The 25573-nt window shown below is 50.0% G+C and overlaps 1 protein-coding gene across 1 annotated transcript in view; it reads right to left on the reverse strand.

The window, feature by feature from the left end:
• The window catches only part of IL21R (interleukin 21 receptor), a 37332-nt gene extending 13305 nt beyond the window's left edge, over positions 1 to 24027 (reverse strand). Inside the window, 8 exon segments of the mRNA XM_029058170.2 lie at positions 576 to 672; positions 6226 to 6403; positions 8110 to 8261; positions 12200 to 12387; positions 13449 to 13552; positions 14076 to 14152; positions 19772 to 19844; positions 23965 to 24027. Coding sequence (XP_028914003.1) covers positions 576 to 672; positions 6226 to 6403; positions 8110 to 8261; positions 12200 to 12387; positions 13449 to 13552; positions 14076 to 14152; positions 19772 to 19844; positions 23965 to 24027 — 932 coding nt within the window.
• Positions 24028 to 25573: the final 1546 nt, after the last annotated feature.

A 25573-nucleotide genomic window follows, 5' to 3' on the forward strand; every position in this document is an offset into this window, starting at 1 on the left:
CTGGGGCCCTCTGGCTCCTTGGCCCATCTGTCACCACAGCCTCCCCAGAAGCCATTTTGGGGTGCTCCCCCCTCCCCGTGGGATGAGAGGGGCCATTGTGCCTACGGGTTACGGTTGCCACGGCAAAGCCACAGTTTGCACCCCAAAGGTTACTGGAGGCAAATCCCAGCCTTGCTCAGCCTGGGTCCCTGACTGGACCCGAACACTTTCGAGAAGGGTCGAGAAGACGGCCAAATCGGGTCTTTCCAACCCGTTAGCTCTCGAAGCCTCTCCCAGCAAGCCCCATCCCGATTTTGCCCTCTCTCTCAAAATGAAAAGTGAACAGCTCTGTTGGCATTTTTTAGATGTTAATCGTTCTTCCATTATTTCTATCTCCCCTTTCGTTCTTTTAGCTACGGTGTAATTCATCACTTCATGCCTTCTATCTCCCTTGATGAGCGAGAGCCCATTGAGGGCAGGGGTCTCATCTTTTCAACTGTCCCCCAGGCACCCGGGACTAGATCCCGCCCAGAGTAGGGCTCGACCAGTCATGTAGTCGGTCTGCCTCTGCCGCAACCCCGGGGCCCTCTGCTCACCTCTGTGGCAAGCGGGTCCAGTACACAAAGATGGGGAACAGGACGAGGCCCGGGATGATGAACCGCAGTAGAAATATTCCTCCCTTGGTCTTCTCTTCTTCGTGGGGGAAGAAGGAAAACACATCAGAATGGGCCAGCGGCATTCCAAAGGGGAAACATTTAAAGACAAGGAATGTTCAGGAGGGGGGAGTTGTCAGGCGGTTTTCTCAGGCCCCGACATTGGGTGGCTAAGGCAAAGAAGCACACTGTAGAGCGGCTTCCAGGCCCTCAGCTTGAAGCGTGCCACGGTCCAGCCTGCCACGGTCGACCGGGATTCCTGCCAGCTCCCGGTTTTCCAGGCCCCGACGATCCGGACTGAAATCTACCCAAGGTCCCTTGCTTCTCCTTTCGGTGGTGCGCCCGCTTATCAGCATCTCCCTCGGCGAGCGGGCAGGGAAAGCAGAGGAGGGGAAATTCGAAGGAGAAAAGGGGAAACAACTGCGTTCCTCATAGCTGTTCGGGTAAAGGGTTTAATAGGAGAAGTAGCCAGGGCTACCGGCTAGCGGGAGGCTTTGGCATTACTCGTGGATTTCACTTTCCTTTATAATTTTTAAATAGCGATAGTAACGATAATAGTGGTTTTTGTCAGACGTCTGTTACGTGCCTAGCACTATATTAAGCGCTGGAGTAGATACAAGATAATCAGGTCCCGTATGCGGCTCGTAGCCTAAGTTGGAGGCAGAACAGGTAGGTACTGAATCCCCGTTTTGAAGATGAGGAAACCGAGGTACAGAGAAGTTAAGTGACTTGCCCAAGGTCACACAGTAAACAGTTGGCAGAGCCGAAATTAGAACCCAGATTGCCCTGACTTCCAGGCCCGTGTTCTTTTCACTCGGCCACACTGCTTTCCTCCTTCCTGAGATCTCTCGCTGCCCCCAAGACCTCGGACCCTCCCGTCAACAAGCGAAGTAACATCTGCCAGCTCTCCCGCCTTGTGGAAAGCCACAGGGTAGGGCACACAGTCCTCCATTTGAAGGCAACACCGCTGCTGATGAGGGTTTCTCATGAGAGCCTTCGTTGCTGAGGGAGAGTTTCTGGAACTCTTAAAGACAGCAGAGCTCCTTCTCTAGCACCTTGCCTTTTGGGGTGAGCGTGACTGGGGTACTAACGATTAAGAGCAGGTAAGGCACGTCTAATGGCCGAGCCTTCACGTGGGGACTGTAATGAAGTTCTAGAGGAATCTGAACCCCATCCATCAGAATGTCAGGCTATCAGAGTCGCTCTCTGTGTTGCTTTTTTTTTTGGTGTTTGTTTAATAATCATAACAATAATAATAATAATGTTGGTATTTGTTAAGCGCTTACTATGTGCAGAGCACTGTTCTAAGCGCTGGGGTAGACACAGGGGAATCAGGTTGTCCCACGTGGGGCTCACAGTCTTCATCCCCATTTTACAGATGAGGTCACTGAGGCACAGAGAAGTGAAGTGACTTGCCCACAGTCCCACAGCTGACAAGTGGCAGAGCTGGGATTCGAACTCATGAGCCCTGACTCCAAAGCCCGTGCTCTTTCCACTGAGCCACGCAGCTTCCCAAGTAGCGTACCGAGTAGCTTACCAAGTAGTTTAGTACTTACTATGTGCCAAGCTCTGTACTGAGAGTTGGGGTAGATACAAGGATGTCAGGTTGGACACAGTCTCTGTCCCGCATGGGGCATTTTACAGATGAGGTAACTGAAGCACAGAGAAGTTGAGTGGCTTGCCCAACGAAAATAGACAAGTGGTGGAACCAGGATTAGAACCCAGGTCTAATATATAATATAACATATATATATATATAATATATATTGCCCAAGGTTACACAGTGGACAAGTGGCAGCATCAGGATTAGAACCCAGCTCCTTCTGACTCCCAGGCCCCTGCTCTATCCCTTAGCCCAAGCTGCAACCTAGTAGGCAAGTCCACTAAGCAGCCTTGCATCCAGGTTCCCGTCTTCCTTAGAGAAGCAGCGCTGCCCCGGGGGCAAGAGCTCGGGTCTGGAAGTCAGAATCAGAGGACCTGGGTTTTCATTCTCGCTCCGCTACTTGCCTGATGTGTGACCTTGGGCAAGTCACTTTAGTTCTCTATGCATTAATTTCTTCATCTGTACAATGGGGATTAAATCTTACTTCCTCTTAAGACTGTGAGCCAACCTGATTGTCTTCTCTCTACTCCAGTGCTTGGCTCATAGAAAGTACTTCCCAAATACTATTATGATTATGATGATGAAGGTTATCATTACTGTTACTTTTATTATTATCATCTTAGCCGCTCTCTCCCCTTGGAAAAAGAAATAAGGTTAGCATTTACAATTTATTCAGCTTGCAATTTACTTATCCTGGGCAAGCGAAGCAGTGGCTATTTGCAAATCGAGATCTAGCTCTTTCACTCCAACGGGAGACTTGCCGGCCTAAGGGAAGAGGAGCCGGAGTTCACCGGGGGAGTGGCCAGCTGTCTAGATCGACCTCGGGATTGGCAACCGGCAGGATTTTTTCTCTTTTTAAATAGTATTTGTTCAGCGCTTACTAAATTCCAGACACTGTACTGCACTGAGGTAGAAACGAGATAATCCGGTTGGACACAGACCATGTCCCACATAATGATAATAATATGAATTATGGTTTTTGTTGAGCACTTACTATGTGCCAGGCACTAAACTGAGCACTGAGTGATACAAGCAAATCAGGTTGGACACGGTCCCTGACTCAGGTGAGGGGCATAATCTCAACCTTCATTTTACAGAAGAGGTAACTGAGGCAAGGAGAAGTGAAGACACTGGCCCGAGATCACACAGCAGACAAGTGGCAGAGCCAGGATTCGAACCCATGACCTTCTGCCTCCCAGGCCCATGCACTATCCACTACGTCATGCTGCTTCTCCTGGAGTTCACCGTCTTAATCCCTATTTTACAGATGAGGTAACTGGAGCACAGAGAAGTTAAGTGATTTGCCCGAGGAAAATAGACAAGTGGTGGAGCCAGGATTCGAACCCAGGTCCTCTGACGTCTAAGCCCCTGCTTTTTCCACTAGGCCGGGCTGCTTCTCTTCCTGCAGAGTCTGAACTTAACCCCTTTGTAACCGGAGCCTCAAGAGAAGGGCATATAGGAATTGGACTTGATTAATTTGTTACCTATCAAAAAATGTTACAGGATTAATGCCCTGTCTCTTAAACTGCTGACTTGACCTCACCAGGGTGTCTGAGCGAGTCAGGGACGTATAGTCTTAATCCCCATTTTACAGATGAGGGAACTGAGGCACAGAGACGTTAAGTGACTTGCCCACAGTCACACAGCTGCCAGGTGACTTTAGAATATAGTGTCCTAATCTCGGCTCTGCCAGTAGCCTGCTGGTGACGTTGGGCAAGTAGCGTAACTTCTCCATTCCTCCATTTCCTCATCTGTGAAATAGGAATTAATTACTAGTTCTCCCTCCTCCTCAGAAAGGGGCAGGGACTTGTCCCATCTGATTAACTTGCATCTATCCTGGGATAGATGACATTTCTGAAGTGCTTACTATGGGTCAAGCACTGTTCTAATGGCTGTGTAAATATACAAGGTAATCAGGTTGGGACACGGTCCCTGTCCCACATGGGGCTCACGGTCTTAACCCCATTTTACAGAAGAGGTAACTGAGGCACAGGGAGGTTAAGTTCATTCATTCATCCATTCGATCGTATTTATTGAGCACATACTGTGTGCAGACCACTTAACTTCTCTGGGCCTCAGTTCCCTCATCTGTAAAATGGGGATTAACTGTGAGCCTCACGTGGGACAACCCGATTCCCCTGTGTCTACCCCAGCGCTTAGAACAGTGCTTGGCACATAGTAAGCGCTTAACAAATACCAACATTATTATTACTACTACTACTACTACTAATAACGTTGGTATTTGTTAAGCGCTTACTATGTGCAGAGCACTGTTCTAAGCGCCGGGGTAGATACAGGGTAGTCGGGTCGTCCCACGTGAGGCTCACAGTCTTCATCCCCATTTTACAGATGAGGTAACTGAGGCCCAGAGAAGTGAAGTGACTCGCCCACAGTCACCCAGCTGACAAGCGGCAGAGCCGGGAGTCGAACCCATGACCTCTGACTCCGAAGCCCAGGCTCTTTCCACTGAGCCATGCTGCTTCCCTACTAAGCCATTGGAAGAGTACAATACAACGATATACACATTCCCTGCCCGCATTCTGGGGGGGGTGGGGGAGACAGACATTAATATAAATAAATAAGCCACAGATATGTCCATAAATGCTGTGCGGCTGGAAAGGGAGAAGAGCAGAGGGAGCGAGACACGGTGATACAGAAGGGAGTGAAAAAGAGGAAACGGGGCTTAGTCAGGGAAGGCCTCTTGGAGGAGGTGTGTCTTCGAGAAGGCTTTGAAGGGGGGTCTGACTTGCCCAAGGTCACACAGCAGACAAGCGATGGAGCCGGGATTAGAACCCAGGTCCTTCTGACTCCCAGGCTTGTGCTCTATCCACTAGGCAACACTGCCTCTCACGGTTCTTAGAAGCGTCCTTCATAAATCCCATAAGAATAATACTAAGGGGAGGAAGGCAGAAAGAAACCTCCCTTAGTTAACATCAACCAGCCCTCTAGAAGCGGGGCTGGCTGGCTGTAACCCCATATCACTCCCTCCCTCCCTCCCACCTCCCACCGGCCGTTGGGAGGGTTTACAGGGAAAGATAGTGATAATAATAATAATAATAATGGTATTTGTTAAGTGGTCACTATGTGCCAGGCTCTGTGCTAAGCGCTGGCGTGGATAGAAGCAAATTGGGTTGGACACAGTCCCTGTCCCACTAGCAGCTCCAATTCTCATTTTACAGATCAGGAAACTGAGGCTCAGAGAAATGAAGTGACTTCTCCAAGGTGACACAGTAGGCGTGTGGCGGAGACCAGGATTAGAACCCATGACCTTCTGACTCTCAGGCCCGAGTTCTATCCATCACACCATGTCGCTTCTCCGATAAGATAAGATGAGGGTTGGGGATTCCCTTCGGAGGGACTCTGATAGATTGCCCTGTCCAGGGAAAGGAAGCCACGGGGGTTTTGGACACTGAGGTCACCCCCAGGCACCTGGACCGACCTTTTTCCAGTGACGCTGGCTGCGGGACCTCCAAACTATCCCGTGGGGCCCCTCGTGCTCTAGGGTTAGAGCCATCGGCGCAGCTCAGGGCCGTCTCCTAAAAGCTGCAGTCTGAGAATCTGTTTGGCGACGGGCATCGGAGCCGCTGGGCTCGATGCGCCTCTGGAAAGAATCCCGACACCGAGAAGGGAAGAGAAACTAGGGAAGCAGCCCGGGTAGTGAATAGAGCAGGGGCTCGGGAGTCAGGTGGACCTGGGTTTGAATCCTGGCTCCGCCACCCTGCTGCTGTGTGACCTTGAGCAAGTCGCTTCACTTCTCTGTGTGTCAGTTTACCTCATCTGCAAAAGGGGGATTAAGACTGTGAGCCCCATGTGGGACCTGGACTGTGCCCAACCTGATTAGCTTGTAATTACCCCAGCACCTAGTACGGTGCCTGGCAAATTATTAATGTTGTCAATAAACGCTTCACAAATACCAGAAAAAAATCAAAATGAGACCCCCCCGGGTCAGCGGGAGGAGGGGACTGATTCACTCCAGGACTATGTGCTTACCTCCTGGCTGGGTTCTGAAGATGAGCGAGTCACTCCACTCACTCCAGACCCCAGAGTAGAAGGTGTCAGGTTTGGGCTGGGCTCGCACTTGGACCTCATACTCGGTCCCTCGTTGGAATTCACTGGGCAGGAGCAGCACTGTTTTCGTGTCTTCGGAGACACTTTTCCTCTTCTGACTCTGCGGATACGCGTAAAGGTAAGAATCACAGAGCCGACAGGCACCTGAGGAGGTCAACTAATCTAGTCCCTCTGCCCCAGACAGAAGTCCACCGGGAATCCAGCCCTTGCAGTTCTGGATAAACTGCTCTGATCTTTAATCACCCTCTTATTGGGAAATTCTTAGCTAATCTCTTGGGACAGTTTCAGCCTATTTCCTCCCTTTATTCATTCATTTGTATTTATAGAGTGCTGTACTAAGCGCTTGGGAGAGTACAATATAACAATTAACAGACACATTCCCCGCCCATAATGAGGTTATTTCCTCTGATTCCGTTGCCCGAGGTGATGGAGACCGGCAGATGAGCGGCCTCCAAATGCTGGAAAATATCCTCCCCTTTAGATTGTAACCTCCTTGAGGGTGGGGTAGCGTCTTCCACTTCTTTGGAATTCATTCAGTTGCACTTATTGAGCGCTCACCGTGTGCAGAGCACTGTACTAAGCGCTTGGAAATGTTCCCCAAGCACCCAAAGTCTTTTTCCAGAGCCTAAGCCCAAGTGCTTTAGTTTTTGGCCCAAGTCCTTTTCCCCAAACGCACAATCATTTTCTCTGAACCACTTCCAATTTCTCCACATCACTGTGTAAATGCCGAGACTTAGATTTGGAAACATTTCTAAGGCCCTGGAAACCTTCCACAGCCTCTAGAGAAAAACACGAACTGCTTGTTCCATGCAGAGAAGCGAACTGGTTTGGAAAATGTCAAATCGTAGTCATCGTCTTGCACCCAAACATTTCAAAGGGCCCCCTTCCCCACCCCCTCCTTATCTCTTCTAGTTCTTTTTAGCCTGTACATCACCGTGTACAAACCGAGCAATAACCACTCATTTCTGGACTCGTTTCAAATGTCAGTGATCGGTCCAGATTTGAAGATTATTTCCTTCTCTACCATTTTAAAGTAGCTTAACCCTTTCGGCCGAAGGCTTGGCGGTTGGCAAAAACCAAAGATTTAGAGTGTGAGTCCCATGTGGGACGGGGTCTGGGTCCAACCTGGTTATCTTGTATCTAGCCCAGCGCTTAGTAGAGTGCTTGGCATTAGTCAGTACTTAACAGATGCCATTATCCTCAGCATTATCATCAAACCCGTGCCTGAGAAGAAGAGATTGTAAGTAAACTCCTTGTGGACGGGGAATGTGTCTACTAACTGTGTTGTATTCTCCCAAGCGCTTACTGCAGTGTTCTGCACACAGGAAGCGCTCAGGAAATACCACTGCTTGATTGATCGATAGACCCCAGGGCGTTACAAGTCAGCTGCACCTCTACCTGAATAGTTTGAGGCCTTTCACCAACGTTTATCAGAAAGTCAACCCTGGCTTTTACTGCATCTGGATGTATTTTTCCCAGCTCTGCCACTTGTCAGCTGTGTGACTGTGGGCAAGTCACTTAACTTCTCTGTGCCTCACTTACCTCATCTGTAAAATGGGGGTTAAGACTGTGAGCCTCATGTGGGACAACCTGATTACCCTGAATCTGCCCCAGCGCTTAGAACAGTGCTCTGCACAGAGTAAGCGCTTAACAAATACCAACATTATCACTATTATTATTTTTCAGCCGTCAAACCCAGCCAAGAAAGGGAGTCAGCTCCCCAAATTCCCTCAAGATAGCACCTCTCCCCAGACCAGCTGGGGGCTGGGCCCTCCTTCTTGGCTCTCTCTGTGTCTTTTCTCTTACCTTCCAGGGGTCCTGCGTTTTTTTGTATCGCAGCTCATAGTGTAGCTCATTGTTCAGTAGGTGGTACCGGGGGTCTTCATAGAAAGATTTCCAGGAAATGTTGTAACCATCTTCGTAGGTCACGGTCAGATTGAAAGGGGGATATGGCTTAACTGTGGAGAGAGGAAGACAGAAAGCAGGAAGGATGAATTCCTAATAATAATAACAATAATAAAATAGCCATGGCATGTGCCCAGCACTGGGAAAATATCCTATGCGACCAGATCGGACACAGACCCCGTGCCACATGGCTCCTAGGCTAAAGGGGATCGGAGAAGAGGTATTTCATCTCCATTTTACAGATGAGGGAACTGAGGCCCAGAAAAGTTAAATGGCTTGCCCAAGGTCTCACAGCAGACATGTGGCAGAGCTGTGATCAGAAACTAGTCCGTTCTGGGCTCTTTTCTCTAAGTCCTACTGCTTCTCTTGCTGAGAAAGGGCACTTGCTAGGATACCACCTTCCCTAGCAAAGGATCTAGGGATTTTTCCGGTCAGCATTTCCAACCCCTCTTCTCAGTCTGGCTGCTGACTTTACAACTTCTTTTACATTGTGGTTCTGACTGAACTTCGTGTCTTTTACTGAACTGAGACCAAACAAGGAGTAAAACATGGCTGGAAAATCTTTTTCATGTCACGGTTCTGGCTTCTTCTATTCAGTGACTTGGGATAGTGGGGAAAAAAGGAGAGGGAGGAGAGAAATAGCCATACTGTAATCTGTCAGTCAAGAGAGCCTCTACTGTGGAAATTTTTACGAGGTGCCATGCAGAGTTATGAAAGGAAAAATAATGACCCAGTGCCTGTTCTTAAAGAGCTTCCATTCTCATGGGGTCGGGGGGTGAGGGGAGGAAGGGGAAGCGTGTCACAAAATATATAGAAAAATACACATTGTTCTCCAAAATGGCAGACCTGAAACCTAAAGATTCATAATCGGTCAAGTGACCCAAGTCCATACTCATGTACGGAGGAAGGTCTAAGTGCTAGTGGGGCACTACGGTAAAGTGAAGCCGGGAATGATGTATGCCGGATTTTCAGTAGAGCTTCACACTGCGGAACGCTGTATGAAGCAGTTGGAAGAGAACAAGATAGGGGGCTTACAATCAAATGGAAGAGACAGGCACATGTAAACTATTTATTGGCAGTGGGAACGGAAGGAAGAACCAGGCTATAACAGCTAATACTAGAAGTTTGTCAGGAGGGAATAATAAATAATTGAATGGCTAGCCTAACGAATAGAAGAGCTGAGGTTGGGTAGAGAACCCAGCGGGTTGACAGGATCGGGGTTGTTGGGAACGCATCCCCTTGATTCTATTTATTGCTGTTGTTCTCGTCTGTCCGTCTCCCCCGATTAGACTGTGAGCCCGTCAAAGGGCAGCGGCTGCACCTGTTACCGATTTGTACATCCCAAGCGCTTAGTCCAGTGCTCTGCACATAGTAAGCGCTCAATAAATACTATTGAATGAATGAATGAATGAATGAATGAATAAGGGAAGGCGTCCTGGAGGAGGTGGGAGTTTAGGAGGGCTTCAAAGATGGGCTTGGCTGAGTCCAGACGGAGTTGGTGGAGGTTGGAGTTCCAAGCCCCATATCAGCAGGAGTGAAGATTCATCAGTGTGAATATCGACAGCAGAATCTAATTGGAAGGTGACCTTGGGAGGAATGAGGAAGGCAAGTGATATGTAAAATGGAGCAAACCGGTGGACGACCTTAAAGCCAACGGTCAGGGGTTTCTGCTCGATGAGGTGAACGGGTCACCACTGGAGGTTTTGGAGGAGTGGCGAGATGTGCCAAGCAACATTTCAGGAGGACGATCTGGGCAGCAGTGTAGAATACGAGACTGAAGGTGGAGAGAGGTTGGATGGCGGGAGGCCGGCGAGGAGGCCGATACAGCAGTCTCCTTGTGATATGCGATGAGAGCATAAATCGAGGCGGAGGCTGTCTGGGTGAGGTGGGCGGGAACATCCGGAATGTGTGGAGGAAAAATGGACAGGGATCTGAGAGAGGGGGGCCACCTCACTCCTGCCTAGTTGGCTGTGGAAATGCCAGCTGAGCCGAGGGGCTTATGTAGCCTGATCTCCCTCAGAGTAAGTACACAGGGCTGCTGCTTCAGAGAGCTTTAGAAAAGCAGTGTGGCCTAGTGGATAGAGCCTGGGCCTGGGAGTCAGAAGGACCTGCTTTCTACTTCCAACTCCGCCTCTTGTCTGCTATGTGACTTTGGGCAAGTCACTTAACCTCTCTGTGCCTCACTTCATCTGAAACTGTAAGCGTGTTGTGGGCCGGGAATGTGTCTGTTAATTGCTGTATTGTACTCTCCCGAGCACTTAGTAAGGTGCTCTCCATACAGTAAACAATCAATATGACTGACAGTAAGCACTCACTAAATACGATCGACTGACTGACTAAAATGGGAAAGAACAGGGACAGTGCTCCATCCGGTTATCTTACATCTACTGCAGCATTTGGAACATAGTAAGCCTTTAACAGATACTGTTATCATCATTATCACGATTATTATTAGATTCACGCATTCGATTGTATTTATCGGGCGCTCACTCTGTGCAGAGCACTGTACTAAGTGCTTGGGACGTACAATTCGGCAACAGATAGAGACAGTCCCCGAAGAAAGAGCACCAGCGAGGTGCGATGCGAGTTATTTCAGATCTCTATTTATGGTCCGGTTCTCGGTCTGGGTTATACTCTTTCACCCCCTCCATCTCCCCCCCCCCGACCTCCCCCTCTCTTCCCCCGCCATCCAGGCCTCTGCAGGCATGGATCTCTGAGCTCAGAGCTTCATCCCAGCTTCAGGTGCCACAGGTTTTCACTTCTGACTTGGATCCGCACTTGGTCCCCTTTCCTGTAAACCACTCGCTGTTTCTCTCAAGGCCAGGACTTGCCCTGGGGTTTCGCTTTCAGGCTGAGCCATTCAAATGCCCCAGGCCCTCCTGGCGGTTCAGGATCAGTCAGCGGGCCCCGGGGGAGAGAGCAGGCCCCCACCTCTTCTCTCCCCCACCATCCTACTCGGACTCGCATTCGTCCCGGCCGATTCGGGGTCAGGGTCGGGACTCGGCGCCGGCTTCCCAGTCTGTTCTCCCAACCCACCGGCCGTGACCTTTTCTTGCCCCTTGGATGGCGAGAGAGGCAGCGTGGCTCCGTGGAAAGAGCCAGGGCTTGGGAGTCGGAGGCACGGGTTCCAATCCTGGCTCTGCCCCTTGTCAGCTTGTGGCAAGTCACTTCACTTCTCTGGGCCTCAGTTACCTCATCTGGAAAATGGGGATGAAGACTGGGAGCAACAACGATTCCCTTGTGTCTACCCCAGCGCTTAGAACAGTGCTCTGCACGTAGTAAGCGCTTAACAAATACCGACATTATTAATTAAGGGCCGGGGGATGGCCCAGCAGCTCAGGCCCCAGTCAGCAGCTTCCCCGGACCAGAGAAAGGGCTGTGGTAGGGGTCCGGGGGAAATCCACAGGACGGCTGACTCACGGCAATCCGAAAGGGACAGTCACCGAAGGGGCAGGGGCCGAGCGCCCCGAGTCAGGGCCGTGCCCGGTCATGTCTGTCTCCGGGATTCTCCTCCACTTTCCTTGCCTCTCTGCCCAGATAGCTCTCCCAGCAGCAGCCTCTGGGTACGGCGGACGGAGTGGGGACGTTGTGACTTCACCTCCAGTGCCACACTCACCGGGCCTTCAGCAAGGCTGGCCCGATCCCTAACGTTCCCAGAGACATCGGCAAAACTAGGGGGACAAGGGGTGGGAGGGGAGGGGCGCGGACAGCTTATTTATTTAGCTAACGAAAGAAAAAGGATACAACCTCGCCAGGAGTTTCCGTCCTGAGTTTTATACTCTCCCCCCTCCCCAGTGACACCTCCCTGACCCGCCTTCTGTGGGTGTTGATGGCAACGTGGTGTCAATCAGGCATCGTGTGAAGTTTCCCTTCGCTCGGGGCACAGAAGCCAAAAGGAGCAAGCCACGTGGGCTCAAGTTCCTTCTGAGCAGGTGGCCGGCCTGGGTCTTCCCCCTCCCCACAAGGCACATACAGCTCTCTTTGCACTTACTGTTCTCAGAGATGGTGAAGCTTCTGCATGTCCGGACTCCAGCTGAGTTGATGACATAGAAACTGTAATCCCCCAAAAACAAAGAAAAATCCAAGAAGCACGTGTACTCGGTGTGGGTCAGGTTTTGTGTCGACTGGTTGAGTTGGCAGGAGGAGACCTCGTCCTCCATCTCTCCATCCGTGTCGTTCCTTCAACGGCAGAGACCACAGTCACCCTCCACGCTCAAGTCGCCTCCCTACTTTCCTCCGCTCCACTCCCGAGGACAACTCGGCTAACTCCAGGAGTCGGGTCCCGGACTGAAAAACCACACGTCCTTCGGCCTACGCGAGGCAGGAGAAGGCACGTGCTCCTACCCTCCGCCCCGGGAAAGCAGCTTGGCTTAGTGGATAGAGTTCTGGCCCGAGTCAGAAGGGACTGGGTTCGAATCCTTTCTTTGCCACTTGCCTGCTGTGTGACCTTGGTCAAGTCACTTCATTTTTCTGGGCCTCAGTTACTTCATCTGTAAAATGGGGAGACCGCGAGACCCACGTGGGACAGGGAGTGTGTCCAACCTCATTAACTTGTATCTACCCCAGTGCTTAGCACATAGTAAATGCTCAGCAAGCATCATTATTATTTTTATTATTATTATTATTATCCCTTTGGGAATGTTCCCAGGGAAACACCCATTTCGATGAAGTACCACATGAGCAAGATGGTTTTTCTGTCAAATTTTGCCACCACCCTAATTCTCTTATGGACCAGTTATAAGAGTCTCTGGAGGCTCCAGAGAAAGGGGGTGACTGCCCCCTCCCCTCAAAGGGACCCCACAACTGCCGGGAGGCCCACTGTTCCATCCTCTCCAATTCATTCAGTTGTATTTACTGAGCACTTACTGTGTGCAAAGCACCGTCATAAACCGCTTGAGAGAGTACAATATAACAATAATCATTCCCTGCCCGCGGTGAACTTCCAGTCCGGAGACGAGCTTACAGTCCCTCCACACTTACTGGTGACTAAGGCCAGCCCTAGCAGGACTGGGATGGAAGAGGCGGCTTAGGAGGATGAGGGAGGCTGGATGGGCAAGTCTGGCCTACGGGCCGCCCCGAGCATCCTCTGCCTCTGAAGCTTCAACCCAGGAACGCAGGCGACAGCTCCAATTTTGAGAATCCCCACCAGGAAGTGCTTTTTCCAGAGACCGCTCCTGGAAAATGGAGCCCCCAACCTTCCTCCTCCTCCCGCTCCCATTCCCTCCCTTCCCTGCACTGACCATTTGATCATGAGATCGTTCCAGCTGTCGTTCTCAATGGGGCTGTTCTCCCGAATGCACGTCACAGTCTGGGCGTAGTCTACGTAACACGTGACAGCCGGAAGCTGGGAAGAAGAGGGGGCAGGAGAGAAGAAAATGGCGGTAGGGACCTTGTGACTTGAGCCTTGTAAGTATTTTTTGTCGTTCTGCCCGTTAGAATGTAAGCCCCTTGAGGTCAGGGAACGTGTCCCTTCTGCTGTGTGACCTTAGGCGAGTGGCTTCACTTCTCTGGGCCTCAGTTCCCTCATCTGTAAAATGGGGGATTGAAACTGTGAGCCCCACTTGGGACAAGGACTGTGTTCAACCCGATTTCCCTCGTATCCAGCACTTAGTACAGTGCCTGGCACAAAGCAAGCGCTTAGCAGATACCATAATTATTATTCTCTGTTCTGTCCTTCGAGTGCTTTATCCAATACATTGCCCTTAGTGGACTCTTGATAAATACTGTTATTGTTACAAGTATCGTACCCCAAGCCCCCAACTTCCTCAGTTCATGGACCCTAGAAGGAGACATTGGACTGTGCGGGTAAGACTGCAGATAAGGGGTCATTCTTTGGGTTTTCTCTCCAAACGGCTCCCAGAACTGACTTCCAAGTTCAGAGTCAATTTCATGGGGTGGGAGGTGAACTGGGCGCTCCCCTGGCACCGGTTGGAGGAAAACCATCCTGCGTAGGACCCCCTCCATTCTCAGGAGCTAGTAGCTTTCAAGCCTTTCCAAATCCCAGTGAGCTTTGGGACTAGGAGTGACTGTTCCTGATCCTGGAGACTGTAAAGAACTGCTTGAAGGTGGCAGGGCAAAGCTCTTCTGAAAAGACAGTCCCTCTGTTTATCTTTCCCTTGCCTAGGTGCTTGGTCACCTCCTCCGGTCACTTATTCGTTCAATAGTATCTCTGGAGCGCTTACTATGTGCAGAGCACTGTACTAAGCGCTTGGACTGTACAGTTCGGCAACTGATAGAGACAATCCCTGCCCAATGATGGGCTCGCACTTATGAAACAATGATGCAGTTGATCACCCCCACTCATTCAAAGGCCCAGAACACATATGTGACAGGGACTGCTGCCTCCAAGATAATTATCTTGCATGGAATCGAGTGCTTAGTACAGTCCTCGAGCACATAGTAAGTGCTTAATAAATGTCAGAATTATAATAAGTAGCGTAATTATTTTTCTCCTTAAAAAAATCTCTGTTCACACTAACTCTTCTGCAAAGGACTGGTTGGACTCCTGGGAAGAGTTTCAGGGACTGGGAACAACGTGAGTGGCTTTGCCTTCAGTGACTCAGTCCAAAGAGACGTCGACTGGTCTAAAGTATGAGCTCGTTGTGGGCAGGGGACGTGTCTGTCAACTCATATTGTACTCTCCCAAGTGCTTAGTGCAGTGCTCTGCACACAGTAAGTACTCAATAAATAGCATTCATTCATTCAATCAATCGTATTTATTGAGTGCTTACTGTGTGCAGAGCACTGTACCAAGAGCTTGGAATGGACAATTCGGCAACAGATAGAGACAATCCCTGTCCAACAACGGCCTCACAGTCTAAAAGGGGGAGACAGACGGTAAAACAAAACAAGGAGTCAGGCATCAATACCATCAAAATCGATAAATGGAATCATAGATATATACCCATCATTAATAACATAAATAGAGTAATGAATACTAGAGAAGCAGCATGGCTTAGAGGAAAGAGCCGGGGCTTGGGAGTCAGAGGTCGTGGGTTCTAATCCCGGCTCCGCCACTTGTCAGCTGTGTGACTTTGTGCAAGTCACTTCACTTCTCTGGGCCTCAGTTACCTCACCTGTAAAATGGGGATGAAGACTGTGAGCCCCACGTGGGACAACCTGATGACCTTGTATCTCCCCCAGTGCTTAGAACAGTGCTTGGCACGTAGTAATCGCTTAACAAATACCAACATTATTATTATTATTATTAGTAATACTATATACAAATATACACAAGTGCTGTGGGGAGGGGAAGGGGGTAGAGCAGAGGGAGGGAGTAGGGGCAATGGGGAAGGGAGGAGGGGCGGAGGGAAAGGGAGAGCTCAGTCTGGGAAGGCCTCCTGGAGGAGGTGAGCTCTCAGTAGGGCTTTGAAGAGGGGAAGAGAGTTAGTTTGGCGGAGGTGAGGAGGGAGGGCGTTCCAGGACAGCGAGAGGACGTGGGCCGGGGTCGACGGCGGGACAGGCGTGAACGGGGAACGGTGAGGAGGTGCACGGCACAGGAGCCGAGAGTGCGGGATGGGCAGTAGAAAGAGAGAAGGGAGGAGAGGAAGGAGGGGACAAGGGGATGGAGAGCTTTGAAGCCAAGAGTGAGGAGTTTTTGCTTCATGTGGCGGTTGATAGGCAACCACTGGAGGTTTTTGAGGAGGGGAGTAACAGGCCCAGAGCGATTCTGTAGAAAGATAATCCGGGCAGCAGAGTGAAGTAAAGACTGAAGCGGAGAGAGACAGGAAGATGGGAGATGAGAGAGGAGGCTGATGCAATAATCCAGTCGGGACATTATGAGAGTAATAATAATGATTGATCGATTGGTCCTGCCAAGGCACCCCGGGATAATAACTGTGGTATCTGTTAAGCATTTATGTGTCAAGCAATATTCTTAGTGCTAGGGTAGATAATAATAATGACGATGATGATGGTATTTGTTAAGTGCTCATTCTGTGCCAAGCACTGTTCTGAGCACTGGGGTAGATACAAGGTAATCAGGTTTTCCCACGTGGCGCTCACAGTCTTAACCCCCATTTTACAGATGAGGTCACTGAGGCACAGAGAAGTTAAGTGATTTACGCAAAGTCACACAACTGACAAGTGGCAGAACCAGATCAAAGATAATATAAGTTAGATAAAACATCAAATAAGATAATGTCCCTCACGGGCCTCACAGTCTAAGCAGGAGGGAGATGATGATGATGAGATATCTCCACTTTACGGAGAAGGAAACCGAGACAGAAGTTAAATGACTTTCCCAAAGTCATACAGCAGGTAAGTAGGGGAGCCAGGAGTAGAACCTGGGTCCTCTGACTAACGATAATAATAACGACTGTGGTATCTCTTAACCCCTTACTATGTTCCAGTCACTGTTCTAAGCACTGCAGTGGATAAGAGCAAATCGGGTTGGACACAGTGCCCGGCCCACATGGGGCTCGCCGTCTTAACCCCCATTTTACAGAGGAAGTAACTGAGGGCCTGAGAAGTGAAGTAACTTGCCCAAGGTCACCTAGGTCACTTCTAAAGAAGTAGAGGATCTGGGATTAGAACCCAGGGTCCTTCTGACTCCTGGGTCCATTCTCTTTCCACTAGGCCACACTGTTTTTCTGTTTCCCAGAGTCCCTAAAGCCACTGAAAACCTTTAAGAGGAACAAGGAGGGATGCTGCAGTTGCTCCAGGCCCCATCGAGGAAGAAAGAACTGGCACAGCCCAAGGCGGAACCCCTCCCGGAATATTCAGGTTTCTTTCATGTTTTTCTTCTCCCAATAGAGGACTCCCTGCTCCTTGTGGGCAGGGAAGGTGGATAGTGCATTTTACCCAGCGGCTTCCATTGAATAATACTACCAATCTACCCTCTTCAAACCCTGATCAAGGCTAGGGAAACAATGCTGGGGTAGGGTCAAGTCCCTTAGCGGGGTGTTCACAAAACCGGGTTAAATGCGCAGCTGCGTGGATTCATTCCCTTTGAAGAAATGATTCTGTTGAACGGGCACCAAAAAGGGGAAAGTTTGCTGAGCAAATGGGGACCATCCACTAGCCAAGGAGCTAGTATCTTCCTGTTCTACCTGCCCCGGGCCCTGTAGCCATTTTACAGAATCTTCAATCTGGACAGGGACCCTGGAGGCCAACTGGTCCAGCCACCTGCTTCCTGGAAGGCCAAAGCCTAAACCAACCTGCACAGATGGTTGATGGTATCTTCCTTTTACCAAAGGTTTCCAGGAGAGGAGACGGCCCAGCCCAGTCCAATTGTTAACAGCCCCAGCAGTCAGGAAAGTCTTCCCCATTCATTCATTCATTCATTCATTCATTCATTCTGCTGGAGAAGCAGCGTGGCTCAGTGGAAAGAGCACGGGCTTTGGAGTCAGGGCTCATGAGTTCGAATCCCAGCTCTGCCACTTGTCGGCTGTGTGACTGTGGGCAAGTCACTTAACTTCTCTGTGCCTCAGTTCCCTCATCTGTAAAATGGGGATTAAGACTGTGAGCCCCACGTGGGACAACCTGATTCCCCTGTGTCTACCCCAGCGCTTAGAACAGTGCTCGGCACATAGTAAGCGCTTAACAAATACCAACATTATTATTATTATTATTATCATTCATTCAAGCGTATTTATTGAGCGCTTACTGTGTGCAGAACACTGTACTAAGTGCTTGGGAAAGTACAGTACAACAGTAAACAAATAGAGAAGCGGCGTGGCTTAGTGGAAAGAGCAGTGCCTCAGTTACCTAATAATAATAATGATAATCATGGTATTTCTCAAGCACTTACGATGTGTCAAGCATTGTTCTAAGTGCTGGGGTAGATACAGGGTCATCAGGTTGTCCCTCATGGGGCTCACAGTCTTTATCCCCATCTCACAGATGAGGTAACTGAGGCACAGAGAAGTTAAGTGGCTTGCTCAAGGTCACACAGCTGGCAAGTGGCGGAGTCTGGATTTGAACCCCTGTCCTCTGACTCCCAAGCCTGTGCTCTTTCCACTAAGCCATGCTGCTTCTCTACATATGTAAAATTATTAAACAGGGACATTCCCTGCCCACAGTGAGCTCCAAGTCTAGAGTAGGGAGAGACAGGCATCAGTACAAATAAAGAAAATTACTAATATGTACAAAAGCACACTGGGGCTGGGAGGGGGGTAGAGAAAAGGGATAAATAAAATGTCAGATATGTGCATAAATGCTTTGGGGCCGAGAAGGGGGAAGAGCAAACGGAGCAAGTCAGGGTGATGCAGAAGGGAGTGGGAGTTGAAGAAAAGTGGGGCTCAGACTGGGAAGGCTTCTTGGAGGAGAAGAGTCCCCTTGACTCTGTTTATTGCCATTGTTCTTGTTCTCGTCTGTCCGTCTCCCCCGATTAGACCGTAAGCCCGTCAAACGGCAGGGACCGTCTCTATCTGTTGCCGACTTGTTCATCCCAAGCGCTTAGTACAGTGCTCTGCACATAGTAAGCGCTCAATAAATACTATTGAATGAAAGGAGATGTGCTTTCAATAAGGCTTTGAAGTGGAGGAGAGCAGTTGTCTGTCGGATAAAGGAGGAAGGCATTCCAGCCAGAGACAGGACATGGAATGAGTCGTGGCGAGGGGTCGAGGTGAAGACAGGCGAGATCAGAGATCAGGCACAGGAGAAAGTTAACTAAGGGACCTGCCTCGTGCAGAGGGCAAGTGACCGTTTGTGAGGCTCTCCTAGGCCTCCGCCCTCATTAACATCACCTCCTGAACCACCCTACTCTGTGGCCGAGCAAAGAAGGCTCTGCTCCCTGAGCTTGTTCCAGAGGAGAGAAGAGACGCTGCTAAGGCCTTTAGATTCTGCCCGCCCCAAGCTGAAACCCACCTGGGACTGCAGTCTGTTTAGAAAGGGAAAATGAAATGTCTGTGACATCTGTTTCCTGCAGAAACTATTTGTGTCACTGGGCCTTTTTTCAAACACACACACAACATACACTCTCTCTCTCTCTCTCAAAAAACCCCAAACCTGCCACTGGTATGACTCAGATACCAGCAAAGGTAACTTTAGGAGAGCATCTGGCTCCAAGGTAAGGAGCTTATATTTCAATAAGAACTGAGGTCAGACAAAAAGAAGGGCTCCCAGATGTCAAGGTGGGAGACACTAATCAGACTAGCGGAGTTTGACTGTGGAATCCCTCGCCTGGAGAGGTTGTCAGGAGAGGTCGTATCTAGGTGCAGACTTTCTTGGGGGTCAGAGGGTGGTCAGGGGAGGAGAAGAGGGTTCTCCAACCCTTTGGAGTCTAGGGTCCTCGGTAGGTGGGCTTCTTCCAAATGTGAGGGTGCATCAACGCCTACTCGGGGCTGACTTTTCCAGACTTCAGTCACTCTACGGGCTCAGAGGTAACTCTTCCTTCTCTTCCGATGACTTGGCCCCAGCATGAATTCGGAGGGTCGACACCCGCAGGACACCCTTTCATCAACCTTAACCCCAAATCTTCATAAGGAAGTCCCCTCTCTGGTCAGTTTCTGATTTCAGATCCTTCTCCCCTGAGGCCAGGGGCTGGTGGTGTCTGCGGGCCTGGGTGACCCACAGAAGGAGTCAGACGGTGCAGGGAAGAGACCCGGAACTGGAAACTTACTGCAGTGGAGTAACAGGAAGAAGGGAAGGGTCCAGAACGTCAGCCAGTGTTGCATGCTGGTCCGCAGGAGGTCCTGGAAAACAAGAGAAATTCAGTCTCTGAGGCCGGGTGGGAACAGAAGTGACACCCAGCTTAAGTTATGGCTTTATTCCTTCCACTTCTCCAGGTCAGTGGGATGGCAGGCAAGGGCTCTTGCCTGGGGACTATCAGGTGCAATCTACATACAGAAAGTCACCTCTGAATTGCAATTAGATTGGGTTGTCAGCATCCCATTAGACTATAAGCTTCTTGAGATCAGGGAACATGTATTTTGCATTCTTTTACCCACCAATATACTTACGTACATACCTTAATCTCTGTTGGTCCCCACTGGTAATGTTATTTTAGTATCTCTCTCCTCTCTAGATGGTCAGTTACTTGAGGGCAGGAATCGGGTCAACCAAACCTATTGCGCTTTCCCAAGCACTTAGTTCAGGTCTCTGCTTGCAGTTGGCGCTCAGTAAATGCTACTGATTGATTTTTGATTGACTGCTCGTTGTACTCTTCCAAGTGCTTAGTAGAGTCCTCTGTCCTCAGTAAGTGCTCAGGCAAGATCGTTGGTCGATTGATAGCGAGAAGCTGAGGTGAACTCTTAGATTAGGGCTGAGTTGGATTTATTGCTCAGAATGGGAAAAATCCTCAAATCCGGCATTGGAGGGGCTTTCCTTGTAGATGCCAGATTCCCTCCCTGCAAAAGGCTTGAGGGTCTCTGTAGAGAGGTAGAACTGTGAAGCAAAGAGGGGAATTTCGTGGTGAGGAGGAGGAGGTGGCAAATTTTGGGGGAAATGCCCCAGACCAGAGAGGTTTCAAAGTCAGCAGAGCGCTGAGCCATGCAGCTGAAATGTTCCCAGGGTGGTGCTGAGTGAAAACCAAAGTCAGTTTTGTTGCCCCAAAGCGGAGATGAAAAGAGAAACAGAAGGAAGGTCGGGGTTGGGGGGAGGGAGCTCCCCAGAAGGGGAAGGCACAGTAGCTGAGGGACACCCCAGAAGGGGAAGAGTTGGAGAGGGAGGGACTTCCCAAAAGGGAACGCTGAACAGTGGTTTCTAAGGTTCTCTTCTGCCCTGGTTGGGGGTAGGGTGGGGGGGCGGAGCGGGAGGGGTGCTGACGGAGAGAGACTGGGGAGGAAGGGGCACCTCTTTCTCACGTTAGCTCTGATGAGAGAGCTGTTGGCCCTGCGAGACCCAGAGGAGAAATCCTGCAGGCCTATGGATATGACTCAGTTCAGCATTTCCTCCTCCTCCTCCTCATCTATCTCCTACCCTTCCTCCTCTTCCTCAATCAATCAATCACTCAATCAATGGAACACTTACTGAGTGCCGAGCACTGTACTAAATTCTGGGGAAAGTACAATAAAATCGAGTTGGCTGATGAAATACCTGCCCATAAGGGGATTACAGCCTACAGGGGAAGACAGGCATAAAAGTTAGCTACCCCTCCTCCTCCTCCTTCCCCCTCCTTCCCCCCATTTTCACTCTACAGCAGCAGCAGGAAATCCAGGGCAATGTGTGTGAGGTGATAATAACAATTGTAGTATTTGGGAGCATTTTGTTAAGCGCTGGAGTAAATCAGATCGGTACAATCAGATCAGCCGCAGAACTTGCCCACCTGGGACTCAGAGTCTAAGGGCAGGAAAAAGGAGTTATTTGATCCCCATTTTAGAAATGAGGAAACTGAGGTACAGACAAGTCAAGTGATTTGCCCATAGTCACCCAGCAGGCCAGTGGCAGAGCCAGGATGAGAACCCTGGTCCCTGTCTCCCAGGCCACCCTCAGGGACCCAAAACGTGAGGCCAAGTAGAGTCATGATCCCAGTTTCCCTGGGAAAGCCCCCCAAACCTGGAAATGTAAGATGTTTCCTAAGACTAAATCCCATCTCCTCATTCCCAAGCCTCTTCCCTGACTTCTCCTTAGCTGCCACATCTGTCCAGGATAGAGAGCTATGGTCCTCTAGGCTGTAAGCTTCTCTACCCTGTAAGTTTGTTGTGGGCAGGGGACATGTCTACTGACTTATACTGTACTTTCCCAAGTGTTTATTACTGTGCTCTGCACACAGTAAACACTCAATAAATACCACTGATTGAATGGGAAAATCTTCACTGAGGGCAAAGAAGTAATCCAAATAACACACAACCACAAGACACTGGTCTGTTGTTCTCCCAGTTGAATGAATTGGAGATGTCAGTGTATGCTTTGGAACAGTTGTGTTGTCCCTGGGGTGGAGGGGTGGGGGGACACAATTTGGCAATGAAGGGGAACCACAGACCCCCCCCATCAATAAATGCAGTTGAATCAATCAATCATTCAATCAATTCATTAGTCTATTTATTGAACACTTACTGTGTGCACAGCACAGTACTAAGCGCTTGGAAGAGTACAGTATAATAGAGTTGTTAGATAGTTCGCTGCCCACGGTGAGCTTACAGTATTGACGGGGAGAAGACATTACTATAAATGAATAAATTACAGATTTGTGCATAAATGCTTTGGGATCGAGGAAGGGGTGAAAAAAGAGTGTAAATACATGCGGTGGGTGACACAGAAGGGAGTGGGAGAAGAGGAAATGAGGGTTTACGTGGGGAAGGTCTCTTGGGGAGTTGAGTTTAGGCTAATCATCCAAAGTTTCCCTTAAAAATAGGGGCAGAGAATGAACTAGGAGGGAGAAGTCCTGTGCAGTAGGAGAGGGAGGAAGGAGGAGGAGGCCAGAGGCAGTGGCTGGAAAGGAGAATGAGAACCAAGTAGGGGTAGGGAGGTGGGTGGAAGGTCACAGATCGGTTCCAAGACCCAAAACTTCAGAAGAGAAGGAGCTTCTGCCGTTGGCTGGGACTGCCTCCACCCTTCTGCAGGTTGACTGGTCCAGAAGGTTCTGAGGCCAGGCGTGTCCTCCGACCCTGCCGGTTCCCACGGTCTCCAACTGAAGGTGCCCCGCAGCCACCCGCCCATTGGGGTTAAAGGACTCCAGCCCCTGGAACATTTCCGGGCCCTTTCCACCCACTCCCAAATCTAAGCTGTGATAACCCTGGGTTTTTTAGAGACCAGGACTGTGGTGTAGGTGTGTGGGTGTGTGTTTGTGCTGGGGGCGGGGGGAGTCTGTGCCTGCTCCTTAGCCACCTGCCGCTGCTTCTGCTTTCTGTGCCCAGAAGCCTGTGTGGGGGCTCCTATGGGGTCCCCCTTCCCAGAGTCACAAAATTGGGCAGAACCAGAAAGCCTATCCCGCAGAGGCCATTGTCAGGCAGCACAGACCACATGCTGAAAACCACAGGGGGATTTCAACCCAGGGACAGGGTCCCAAGCTGAGCTTCAGGGTCTGGGCGCGGGAGTGACCGCGGGTGGGGTGACTTTACTCCCCTCAGGGGACTGACAGAGAATCCTCCACTCCTGGAAAATTTCCCACACCGTCCCATCTCCCCGTGGACTGCCGCTGTCCCACTGTAGCTCCGCAAGAGGCAGGCGTGGGGTGGGAGGCAAGGTCCGGCTGGGCCGGGATGGGATTAGGGGCGTGGACAAACCGTTTCTCCATCTGGCCTTCGTCTTCCCCACCTGGACGTGACTGGAGTCAAGTAACCGCGTGCTGGCACGGGGAAGAAGAGAAAGCCCTCTTCCAGTCCTCCGTCCCCCCCCGCCTCCTTTCTTCTCCTCCTCCTCAGAGTCCAGGCCACTTAGGGGAATCTTTTCTGATTGTTTGAAAACTTCCGCTTTGCTCGAAGACTCATTTTGACCTCCGTTCAAAAGGCCCTCTGGTGGGAGGCCAAGTCGGAGAGCGAGGCACCCTTCCTACTGATCCACAGAGTCCCGGTGATTTGGGGAGGGAGTCCGCGTGCCGGTTAGCGTGCCCGGCGTCCTTGACCCTATAGATGGGTTCGATGCTCTGAGGAAGAACAGGACTCCGCTATCTCCCATCAAGGGGCTGAACTTTCATGGCCATGAGCCCACCCTCCCCGAGCTACTGGGCCAGAAGACAGGTCTCTCCCTTCTCGGAAATTCCCCGGTTCTTGTCCACATGTTTTCTTCTCCCATTCCTTCACCTCCTCCTTCCCCCAAACCTTGACAGATGTCTTAAGAAGGCCATTACTTGACCCTGCCACTTGCCTTCCCCTAGGCTTGTCAATTCTCCTTTGCTTTTCAAGTGCTGTCTCTGACATGACCCCACACTCTCACCCCCTTTATCCCTGCCTTGCTTTGACGGCACTCCTTCAGGCTGATGTTTCCGAGTCCGGGCATCGACCCTTAGCTCTCAACACCTCAGCCCTGGTGTTGGATAAAGTTCAGCTTCACTTTGGCTCAGGCCATAGCCCTGCCAGTTTCCTCTTCAGAGGTAGCTTCTTTCTTAGTTTCTTTCATCTTCCACTTAGTGCTCATCTGGACACCTTAAGGCTCTCTGTAAGCGGCGCCTCTGATGATTCCCTTCTTCCGCCTCCATCCCCTTCACGTTATTACTCTTCGTCTTTTCCCCGAAAGATTGAAAGGACGGGATCTACAGAGTCATTTCTTGGGCTCCAGCTCCTTGAAAGGAAAACCACCTGTCTTGGATGATTTAAATGTATTTCCCTTAGCACATGGTAGAGTGTTTAGCACAGAGTAAGTACTTAAATATAATGATAATATCAATGATAATAATAATAATAAAACCTACTTGGAGACAGAAGTTTGGAACAGATGATGACCTATTGCAATACCTTCCGCCGAGGCTGCTAACTACCAGTTGTATGCTCCCAGACTTTTCTTGTCTTAATCTACCTCCCTTCAATTTTCCCTATCTCAGTGGCTTGAGCTCCCTTTGTTCATTCCACCTGTGGACCTTTTAAGCCTCTGTCTCTTCGATGGGCAACCAATCATTGGTATTTACTGAGCACATAGCATATGCAGAATGCTGTCCTAAGCGCACGGGAGAGTACCGTGCACATAGTTGTGTAGGCATATTCCCTGCCCACAGGGACTTACATACAGTCTAGAATGTCCATCCGTGTTCCGGCAGGGTGACACCGGCAGAAGCAAGATCATTCAGGGACACCATTTTGACCAGCTCCTCCCCAGGATTTGATTTTTGTGGTTTCCTCTTCTTTTAATCTCCCCCTCTATTTCCCCTCATTTTCCTCTGATCTTCTTTGTTTCGATTTTAATGTGCGGCAGAATAATAGTAAGGCTTCTCTGGAAAGCCTCTGGAGGTCTTGTATATGCTATAAAAACAATAATAGTAATAATAATACTAATTGCGGGATTTATTAAGCACTTACCATATGCCAGGCACTGTACTGTGTCCTAGGGTGGATGCGAGTAAATCAGGTTGGACCACAGTCTCTGTCTCATATGGGGCTCACAGTCTCGGCCCCCATTTTACAGATGGGGAACTGAGGCACAGAGAAGTGAAGTGACTAGCCCAAGGTCACTCAGCAGACAAGTGATAGAACTGGGATTAGAACTAACTCTCTTCCCTCTTCAAAGCCCGTGAGAGCTCACCTCCTCCAGGAGGCCTTCCCAGACTGAGCCCCCCTTTCCCTCTGCTCCCCTCCTTCCTCCCCTTCTCCCGTTCCCCCTTCCCCTCCTCAGCACTGTGCTCATTTGTATATATTATTTATTACCCTATTTATTTTGTTAATGAGGTGTTATCTCCTTGATTTTATTCATCTTGATGATGTCGTCTTGTTTTGTTCTGTTTTGCTTTGCTGTCTGTCTCCCCCGTTAGACTGTGAGCCCATCACTGGGCAGGGATTGTCTCTATCTGTTGCTGAATTGCACGTTCTGAGAGCTTAGTACAACGCTCTGCACA

Source organism: Ornithorhynchus anatinus, chromosome 2 (genome assembly GCF_004115215.2).
Source record: "Ornithorhynchus anatinus isolate Pmale09 chromosome 2, mOrnAna1.pri.v4, whole genome shotgun sequence".
NCBI classification, from domain to species: Eukaryota; Metazoa; Chordata; class Mammalia; order Monotremata; family Ornithorhynchidae; genus Ornithorhynchus; species Ornithorhynchus anatinus.